The 10790-nt window shown below is 32.9% G+C and overlaps 1 protein-coding gene across 3 annotated transcripts; it reads right to left on the bottom strand.

Moving 5' to 3' along the window:
• Nucleotides 1–2203: 2203 nt before the first annotated feature.
• On the bottom strand, nucleotides 2204–7394 carry LOC142339810 (uncharacterized). Of its 3 annotated transcripts, XM_075390093.1 has the most exons (3): nucleotides 7210–7394; nucleotides 6324–6597; nucleotides 2204–3834 (listed from the first exon to the last, which is right to left on the bottom strand). In XM_075390093.1, the coding sequence occupies exon 3, from the start codon at nucleotides 3803–3805 to the stop codon at nucleotides 2321–2323; it is 1485 nt and encodes a 494-aa protein (XP_075246208.1). In that variant the 5' UTR covers nucleotides 3806–3834; nucleotides 6324–6597; nucleotides 7210–7394; the 3' UTR covers nucleotides 2204–2320. The 3 variants fall into 3 exon arrangements, with proteins under 3 accessions (XP_075246208.1, XP_075246210.1, XP_075246209.1); XM_075390095.1 differs by lacking the exons at nucleotides 6324–6597; nucleotides 7210–7394 and adding an exon at nucleotides 5674–5894; XM_075390094.1 differs by lacking the exons at nucleotides 6324–6597; nucleotides 7210–7394 and adding an exon at nucleotides 5549–5648.
• Between the last annotated feature and the right edge of the window lie 3396 nt (nucleotides 7395–10790).

Below are 10790 nucleotides of genomic sequence, written 5' to 3' on the forward strand. Positions count from 1 at the left end.
GGTCTTAAAAAATCAATAAATTGTTGACGCATCTTAAAATCCAATATTCTTATCTGTGAAAACATCAATAAACACTGAACATAATTTATTACCAATAAGTTTCTTCAATAACACCTAAAACGTTCAACTTAAAATTAAAAGGAGATCTCTCTCTCTCTCTCTCTCTTTGAGTGTGTTTGTATGTGTGTTTTTTTGTGTAGGTAAAATGGCAAATACGTTTTGAAATTTCGAGGAAATCCCAATTATTGTAAGCATCATTTGATGTTGATTTTTGCTGGTTTTCTCTTTACTAAGTATCATTTAAAGTAATCGCTAAGTCCAGAAAAATTGTGTACTTAATAAAAATTATGCAATTAAAAGATTTACGACAACATTTATCTCACCAAATTCACTTTTTTAAAAAAAAGTGTGGTTATGGTGCAGATTTTACGACTTTATCTGCAGCTTAATGACTGCGTTGCTGTCTATTTATCTAAGACATTATAATACTTCATCATCAAATGCTACTATCAGAGTGTTTAATATTTGCTAATTTACAGTTTATCTTTTTTTAAATCTAGAGTTGAGGCCAAAACCTTGATTCGAAAATCTTGCAAATATTTAAAACTGTAATAAATCGATCCATTCGATTTCAAGATGCAGTATAGTTCTCTTTTCTATGGCAGCTACCTTTGTGCACTAAGCGGAGAAAACTAACTTAATGTGACTAGAACACGTTTAATGCTGCTCTAGGCAATCTAAGTATCCAATTTTACAAAGGAAATCATTTAAATACGAAAAAAATGTATTGACACCTCCTGTTTCCTGAAATGTTTATGTATCTAACAAAAAATTCATTTTCTCTAAAAATCAAGCACTGTGAGATTAGCAGATTGCAATTCTCTGGGCATTGATGACATGTTCGAAACAATTTTGAGCCAGAGATTTCCTTCGATACATCTGTTTTTTGAAAAAAGAAGAACAACAAAACTCAGTTAGAGATCTTTTGAAACCTTATCGAGCAAAAAGGGAAACGAATTTTAATTAATTAATTACAACATCGAATTGAGGAAATCTTAGTCTTTCAAGTTTTCTGATGAAAAATAATTCTCATATTGTTAAAAATTTGAAATCATTTTTTGAAAGCTAACGCATATACTCAAATCTAATCTAGTGGCATCTTAGTATACGGAAAAAAACTACAATAGCTTTAACAGCAAATCTATCTGAAACAATGACAGCTCATAATCAGGATTAAATGAGTCTTCAGTTCTCAAGATGTTCAGTTTTTTAAGATTTTTGGCACTAAAAAGTCTAACTCAAAACAATAGAGCTTCCAGAACTTGCAATTTTTGATAGTGTGAATTTGCCAAAAAAGGAGAAATTTAATCGTGATTCATCTTTTCAGAAAGAAGTGCCATCACTTCAACAGGTTTCTATGGTTTTAAAACATTTTCTCGTATTTTTGTCATCATTAATCTCAGAAACTACACACTTATAGAAGTATTTGGATATCAAAAACAGTTATGTCCCTAAACCAGATTGGCCGAAAATATAGTTTTTTTTTCAAGTGATCTTATAAGCTATTTGGAGTTAGAGTTTAATCACTCTAATTGTTTTTAATGCAAGTAGTTTATAATTTTCTTCGTTTTTTACCTTTTGTTTTTAAATATAAGTCAGTCAGAAACGCTGGAAAATCTTCAAAAACTTTAACGCAAACCACGCCAGGAAAACGCCAGGAAATTGTCATAGCTTTCTTTTTATATGGGAAAATGAGCTCCTTTCATGTGTTTCAAGAATCAATGTTACCTTAGCATATCTTACCAAGATTGCTCAAGATCTTAGATATTAGATGAGCAAGATATTTTGACTAAACTTTCGTCAAGGATAGTTTGCTTTTGAAGATCATTGTAAATTTTGTCAAGTTTGAATAATGATTTATTTTTGATACATATTCACAGAATGTAACCATTGGCTGACATGATAAACCAACAACTGAAGTTTTCACTATTCGGAACATATTCAGACATTCGGTTTTAGTATGAATTTTTAATGAACAGAGTAAAAACTGACATGATCATAATGTGGCCAGAAAAAAATTAAAGACTTAGAAAAACTGATTCAGCGATAATTTAAAATGCTACTATGATTCGGGATTGTGTTACAATAGGTGTGAAAACACTGCTCTAGACCGCGTCTTAAATACAACGGAAATTCAAAATCCTGAAAAGTTACACAAAAACATTTATTTGCACAAGAATGAAAACAGTTAATCAAAGAAAGAATATCAAAAATAGTTAACATTAAGATTGAAATTCTAAATATACGACGGCTGCAAATTTCATCTCCGCTGTTCTTCGAAGAGTTTTGTAATGTGTTTATACAGTTTTAAGTCCCAATAATTGCGATTTTCTAACTCTGCAAGAATTTCGGGATTATCCAAGCCGAATATTTCTCGTTCTTCTTCTGATAAATTTTTCTCGTGTGCAATTAAGTTTTTCTGAAGTTTTCTAAGTGCACTTTTTCCAAAACAAAACGCCGTGAGGTTGAAATGTGAACAAATTCGTTTTAAAGATGCTTCCGGTTCCTCTGCTAAAGCTACCAGAACCGAATGTGATTGGATAGCTTGAACCGCCGCCTCAAAATGTGATTGGTCAATTTCTGTAAAACTATATTTCTCTATATTTTGATTGGTTGAGAAAATGCAATCTTCAGTTCCGCTACTACAACTTGCGTTTGGGGACGACAAATCGAAAGAGAGAAGTCGCGTTAAGTAGTTATCAATGTAAGGATTTTGTGAAAAATTCGAATAAAACAAAACTTGTGACATGTTTTGAGAATGCGTCATTTCGTGCAAAATTCTATCATGCGGTCCAAACGAATACTTCGAAAGAATTTCTTCGCTGGCTTTCTGGCCTAAAAATAATCGCCACAGTCGACTGATCGGGTTTTCAACCCAAAGAATGTAAATGTAAGGTTTTGTTTTGGGTAAAATTGAGTGCACCCCAAATGCTAAAGGGCCATAAACGATTATTGAATTTGTCCGGTCACTTCGATCCTGCAAATCGTAAGCTGATATGAAACTATGACACGAAATTGTGGGCGCGTGTCGGATTGTCCGATTTAGTTTGATTTGATAGTTTTGGAGAAAATGGGTCAAAAATAAATCCTGGAATAAATAAGGCCTTTCGGCTCGCGGATTGGATAAGATGAGAAATATATTTGGATGATAGCTAGCTTTCTGATTGGCTGACGGGGAAACGGGAGAATACTGTGAGCCAATCAAATTAGAGCTGGGTTTTGATTGGATGAAACATTGACGGAACAAATTGAAGAGTTTTTGGCAATAGGGCAAGCTGGCTTGGGTAGTTTCTGCTTGGTAATCGTTCGGTTTGGTGATCATCGAACTAGAATCGTGTTGCACGTTTGAACTGTGTTTAATTCTGTACTCTCCGAGTCGATTATGTAATCGAATACAATCTCGCGGTTTTGATTGGATGTCGAGATAGAAATTGCCGAGGTGTGATTGGTTTTTCGTTGAGTTGGTCTGTAGTAGAGATTGAACAGTTAAAACGACTATAGCTAGAATGATCAAACTTGAGATGAAAACTGAATGTGTGTGAAATCTTTTCAGATTTTGATTATCCGTGTTTGATTTTTCGATTTCGGACGTTTTATTTTCTGACATCTCCGATACTATTTTAATATTGTAAGGAGAGTTTTCGGTCGTGAATAGCTCTTCGCTGTCAAAGAATTGCTTGGGACTACGATTTAGACATTTGTTGTCTGCGAAGCAGTTACTCGCCTTAACTTGATGATCAGCCATCGGTCATAGCAGAATTGCTTCGACAATGCCTAAAAGAGACAAAATATGAAAAATTGTGCAGAAGTATTAAAATGATGAATGAATTACCTCACAAAAAACAAATAGTAATTGATTACCGACAATCCTTATTTTTCAAAAGTCTAAAGCATTTGGTAAATTCATTGTGTATAGTCACAACAACTCCGAATTTCGAATACCAGTTGAACTGACGTTTTATAAATCTAATCAGTACATATCTAGGTGAGATTCACAACAAATTTTGGATCTATTCTGCTTCGGCCTTCAGCTTAGTGGGCATATAACTTTTACTCCCCCAGGCGCACGTGCCATTTTTCAAACCAAAGTTCTATTCAACAACATTATTAGTAATTCGGGTGGCTGAAACAGAAAAGATAGTAAATTTCATGCAAAAATCTGGCAATATGTATAAAATCTTTTGATCAAAATGCCTCCTTCTAATTTTTTTCGAGCTCAAGTGATCTGATGATGAATGAAACAAAATTTCAAGAAACTTATCTTTTGAGAGCGTGACACTTTAATCTGTATTACAAAGTCGTAATTTTTCGAAAAAAACTTTAGTAATAAATTAACCTGAGCTAGCCAATAAGACAACACGGTTATTAGCACCCTCTAGAACTTATCAAAACGCTACCAGGCACAGCCAAGATTTAGAATAACTTAGAGGTGGTCAAAAAAATCAACTCCTGTTGCGATCACAACTGCTGCACAACTTGAACTGTGAAGTTGATTCGACTACTTTTTTACTCCACTCTTTTATCACCACTGTTTAAATAGCAGGAGAGAAAAAATGAGTTGCAGAAAAGTTAGTCTAAGGCCCAAACAGAATTTCACTATTGTTGCAGTTTTGGATATTCGGACAGTTAAGGATTTTTCCGTTAATTGGTTATAAATAGTTATGCAATTGTTCACGGACTGACCAATCTTAGATACCATATCTAAGACCATATATGGTTCCATCCAAGCAAAGGCAACATTTCTTCAAAGATTTTTTTAATGGTTTCTAAGAAGCCATATATGATCTTGGTATGTTTTTGGAGATTTTATATATAAAGGTAGTTTAAGCAGAGCACCACGTTTTTGATGATTTTCTCACAGATGAAATACTTTACGGTCTTGGATATGATATCTATGAAATCTTTATCGTCTTGGATATGGTGCCTAAAAACCATAAATGATCTTGGAAATTGTTTCCAAGATTCACCAAATAATTTAATAAGTGCCGCCAAATGAATGCTTTTCACTCCATTATCACAAATGGTAGGTTAAATGATATTGGATATCGTCTCAATTAGAATGCAATTGGTCACAATAAGGAACACAATTGTCATCGTCTCGAGAGTCGATTAAAACACATTTTTTGTTTTTGAATGAGAAGAACATAATGCTGATTGCCAGGTTTTGATTCACATTAGGCATCAGAGCCTAAATTAAAAATTGACCCATTCAAATCTCCAAATGGCAAAATTGTAATCGAGCGCTTCTTCTTTTTATGTGATGGAAAAAAAAGATATTAATCATGGAAACATTCTTACAGACTTCTTTAAATTTATCTTAAAATATCATGAAAGACCAAGGCTGTAGAACTTTGAAAAATACAACGCAAGGAAATTAAATAATAAAGGAGATATAAATCATTCAAGAAAAAAATGTGAATTTATTTCAGGAAGCTCTGTAATTTTATTCAAATTTTGTTTGAGTTTGTCTATACATAAATAACATAACCTGTACTGGATTATGCTTCACTGCTGTAATCAATAAACTAAAAATATTACAGTCCATATTCCGGCATCAATATTGAAAGTAAAATTGAGCGCACTAATTCCATAGGAACACATGATGTAACATACCATATGAACTGCGCTTTACATTTTGGCGTTAATCTGAGATCATAAATCAAAATAATAAATGAGTTAAACCAAAATAATGGTTTTTTTAAACAGTTCTTCGATAAAAACTCAACATGTCAAGAGAAAAGTTGTGAAATGGAGTTCGACTTGTAAAATGGTAAAAATGCTTGCAAAATAGATTTTTAATAGTTGACTTTCGTCATTCGATTGGACGAGGCAATTTTCTTCTCTGCTAATCAATTTTTATCACTTTTATCTGCTTTTCTAAAGTATTTTAGCCGTTAAATGTTTCTTATACAAGTAAAGTTAAACCACAAATTATACAGTAACGAGTTTTAATCTAACACGTTTCTATAACTTTTCCTGAAATCTTCACATAAATAAAATAATGCACCCAAAGTCACGTGAATTTGAAGCAAGATTTAACAATCTGGAAATATATTTAAACTGACAAACTGAATTCAAGGTTAACAGGATCAATCCATCAATTTGAAGGCATGCGCGAATTGGGATTTATAACAGGGCAAAATTTATTAACGTCTTCCGTTCATAACAGCAGGGTACGATTATATCAAAGAAGGGCTCAGTGTGAAAAAACACATTAACCATGAACAACTCTATATGCTCTACTTACTCTCATTTCTACATACCTTTCTAGTGATGTATGTTAGTTAGTTATAACTGGAGTTAATATTATAACCAAATTTTAACCAATGTAACTTATTTGTTTGTAAGGCAGGCTTTCTTCTTTGATTCTTATACGTGCTTCAGATTTTGACAGGCAGCGTTCTCGAAAAGGAATATAAATTTTCTTTTCAGCTCTGAAAATTTACTGATGGCTTGGAATAATAATGAACTGGGAATAACTACAATGGGAAGGGAAGAGAATTGACGCCTGTGAATAAACTCTATCGAACAATTTACCTTTGAACAGAACCAAAAGTATATTATTGAACTTTAAAAGAACAAAAGTTATAACTGTTTATTCATGACCTAACAACGTTTTTGTTGATAACACTTTGCAATTTCAACTACAAAACGGAATTTTAACCAACGAGGGTTAAAATTAACAAATTAAAACCATTTTTCTTCTCATGGAAATTTTCTATCGCAATGTTTGGTTACAACTTGAATATGGCCTCATGGATATTATCTTCAAAATAGAGGACTTTTTGTGAAAAATCTAGTTTGCTTATTTTCTCCTCTTGTCATATGTAAGCATAGGTTTGTTTCGAGAGTTCAGTCAAATTTAGGCAGACTATATAAGCAGTACGTTTGGAGCATAAAAGTTGTCCTAAAGACTTAATTGCAACAACCAAATTTGGACTTTTTTCTATTAAAAAATAAAATTTTCTTCTTTACAATTTTTAGAAATTTACTGCAAATCAAATGTACAAAATCAATTTCATTGCTCACAGAAGTTTGTTTTTGTTTATATTTCTCTTTGATTAAAAACTCTATTTTATTTGGAGTTATAATAAAAAGGCTGGACTGGGGCTAGTAAAGTTTATAAATTATTGATAAGTTTGGGTTAACCAAGTGCAACGCCGTTGGCTGCTCCTAATCGAATTGAAATAAGGTGCGCACATTTGACATTGGATCGATAAACAGACAATCGGTGTGAGCTAAGGTTGAAAAACAAGAAAAATAGAGTAAAAACGTGACCAAGATTGACACGCGGGTAACAAAGGAGCCTTGCGGAATCGGCAGGAATAAATTATTCAGACCAAATCTCAAATTACACGCGAGATTGAATGTAAATTGTGTGACTTGGGTTTAATTTGAGGTGAGTGGCAAACAGGCATAAAAAGCGTGAACAAAGTGAAAAGCGTGCTCAAAAAACAACAAAACAACAATAATGCACGCTGGATAAATAAATAAAGAAAACAGACAAATTTAAAACAAACAGCCCTGACAAGCCTTTTCTCTCAAACAAAGCCAAATTGAAATACAAATGGTGTAAAACTGCTGGAAACGCCAAAAACGCCATTAAAGTCCAATTTGAAGTTACAAAGAGACATTTTTGACTTAATGAACAAAACCAATTTTTCATCCAGAAACAAAATTGCATTGAGCTTATGCTCAATCAAAATAATAGATCCTAAATTCAGAATTGCTTGGCAACCTGTCCTAGGCAACTTCAATTGAGACCTGATAGTTGTCTTGTAAGATTTTCGTTGGTTGACCCCTCCAAGCCATCTTGCAGGACCGAATGCTAAACTGCATAATCTCGAATGATGAATGTCATTCGTGTTTTAGATCGTGTAATTTTTAACGCACGATGCCCCCTTGTGTTTTTATTTTGGTATGGAAATATCAACTTTAGGTCTGGGACCTCAAACTGGGCCTTACAAGATGACAAACCTTTTCGGCATGAGAAGAAGTTATTTTTAAGGGCATGTTGAAATATAATTTTGCATGTTATTCAACACTAATATTCAAAGAATCATAACATGATGTCATTTTGTTTAAGTTCGAAAATTGAGTGCAAAGCCTCATTTTTGTTCAAGAATTTACTATAATTCCTAACTGCTGAGAACAGACGAATCCCAGGCCTAAGCGTCGACTTATGAAAAGACTTTAAAAGTCTAGTAGGGGGGGGGGGGCAATATTGACTATAGTTACACGGTCGAGCTTCCTAGTTAAAGCCGGGCTAATAACTTTTCATGGGTCGAGCTTAAGTTTTTTCATAACGAAGAAAGTCCATCTAAGGTCTTTTAATGGGTCCACAATTAGTTATTTCATAAACAACAAAGTTGACTGAATGTCTTTTCATGGGTCCACCATTAGTCTTTTCACAAGTCTGACTTTTTACAAATCCAAATTTTTCATTTTTTTCTGCTTCTGTGCATACAGAAGCAGAGCTGGAGCAAGACTAAATAGCTTTGCACTCGAGCAATCCAACTTAAGAAACAGTTGGAAAACTGCCAAATGCCTTAAAATCTTCGTCAAATCTTAAGACAAAGAGTTATGGCAGCTCGAGTATATTACCACATTACTTGATCCAAGGAAACCAGCTAGCTTAAGTGTATTGGTCCTTGTCCCATTAGCCATGACAAAATTTCTGCGGTATTCGGCTTGTTTTCACCTCCAAAATTATGAACTATCTATTTTATTTTAAAAAATGCACGTTTTTGAGGGATTTGTAGTTCTTCTGAACCTTTAAAATCCAGGAGCATACACGCTGACTATGTTATATACAGTATTGCACAGACAGTTTCAATGGCAAAAAGCAGACTTATGAAAAGACCAATGATAGACCCATTAAAAGACTTTAACTCGAGTTTTTTTACAAACACCGTGTCGAGCTTAAGTCCAGCCCAATCTTTGGGTCCAGCTTAAGTCTTTTGCGAAAAATCTGAGCCGAGCTAAAGTCCAGATTGTCTTAAATTCCTGCTAAAATCTTAATATAGCTCAAATGAGTCGAGTGTGGTCTTTTCATAGTACATTTGGGTCGAGCATTGTCTTTTCACAAGTCTGTACCTAGACCTTGAATTAAAAACAGAAGTCACAATACCAGAAGAGGATGAAAATTGATCACATTTAAATCTAATCTAAAAAATTCTGAATGAAAAGCGTTTCTTGTTTATCATAGAAGAGCTCAAGAATATGCGACTTGAATTTAACTTTTATGATATTGCAGAGGAAATATTTATCTTAAAAGAGCGGATCTATTATCCGTATTTTGATTTTTTTTACGATATCGAAAGATGAATGTTTGTGTTGTAGAGTTCGGTCAAATTAAATTGTATGGCATTGTTTCCTTTTGTTAATATAGTTCATAGATCCATAAGATGCTAAATGTTATTAAGTCTGAACTTGGATGGAATTAAGGTACTCGTTTCTGAATTACAGGAATTCAATTTCGAGATCTAAAATGCATAGCCAAAGCCACTTTGGTTTAATATAAATAATTCAGACGACTGTCATGCGTTTTTCAATAAGTGCCGAAAATTTTTTACTACTATTTCAGAGCCCTCTAGCCTGCAGTTTTTCCATGTTTGGATTCCGATCATGTGACTTTTGCACTGCCCAGACTGGATAGAGACAGTTTCATTTTCTTTGTATTGAATATGAGTTGCATTTCAGTGAATTTGCTGTTCATTTCGATAGATTTAAGAAATAAACAGTTGAAGAAGTTGAAGTTCTTCTTTGAACTTCAGCATCCTCTTTATATTTTTCAAGTTTTTCTACCCAGGGTTAAAATTCTGGGAAAGCTATCCATTTGTAGAAGAAGTATGAACTAATTCTAACCCTTTTACCATACAAATTAACCAATCCTACTTGTATCAAACTCTTATTCACTGGTTCTTCCAAGTCTTTTAACAGGTTTTTTTTCTCAAAACTGGTGTTTTGATTATCATATGTGCGACACATTTATTGCCCATACTTTATTACATTTTAGAAAATTTCAAAAAATTATGAATTTATTTTGAACATAATGTGGATTTCAGCAGCTTTTATTTTCAGTCTATTCTCATTTCAGACATGATTTCTCAGTTTTTTCTGTACTTTCTGGTTATCACAAAACCTTTCAGATACTATGATAAAGTTCTGATAAAGCGCTTCACTAGTGGGATAAAATGAATCAGTACTGATATTCTATGAGATTAGCGTCTGGATAAAAGACGTTCAGACAAACTTCAAAATTTACCCTTTCAAATTAAGGAAAAAATTTCGATTTAAAAAACAATTCAAATTAAACAAAAGATTTTTATGACCAATTTTTATTTTAAAAATATCATTCCAAGTTAAGGAAAAGATTTAAAATCCAAAATCAATTCAAAGTGTATAACAAATAATTTCAAATTAATTTAAAATGATCAACAAAATTGAAACAAAAATCTCTGAGCTTTTTTTTCCAATTGACTTCTTTTTTAAAGATACATTTTTTTTCAAATTTATTGAACAATTAATCTCCATTGTTGAAAACTTCTGCAAATAGTGAAATTTGAAATAAAAACGACATACCCTACAAAATTGTCAATATTTTTACAAGAAGATAATTGTTAAATTTACTATTTCTTCTATCAGCAGAACTCGCCAAAAAGACGCCGATTGCTTAGAAGCATAAAACAAACGAAAACGCTAGTGTCCTGCAAAAGAAATTGACAAAA

Source organism: Convolutriloba macropyga, chromosome 5 (genome assembly GCF_964194025.1).
Source record: "Convolutriloba macropyga chromosome 5, txConMacr16.3, whole genome shotgun sequence".
Lineage (NCBI taxonomy): Eukaryota > Metazoa > Xenacoelomorpha > Acoela > Convolutidae > Convolutriloba > Convolutriloba macropyga.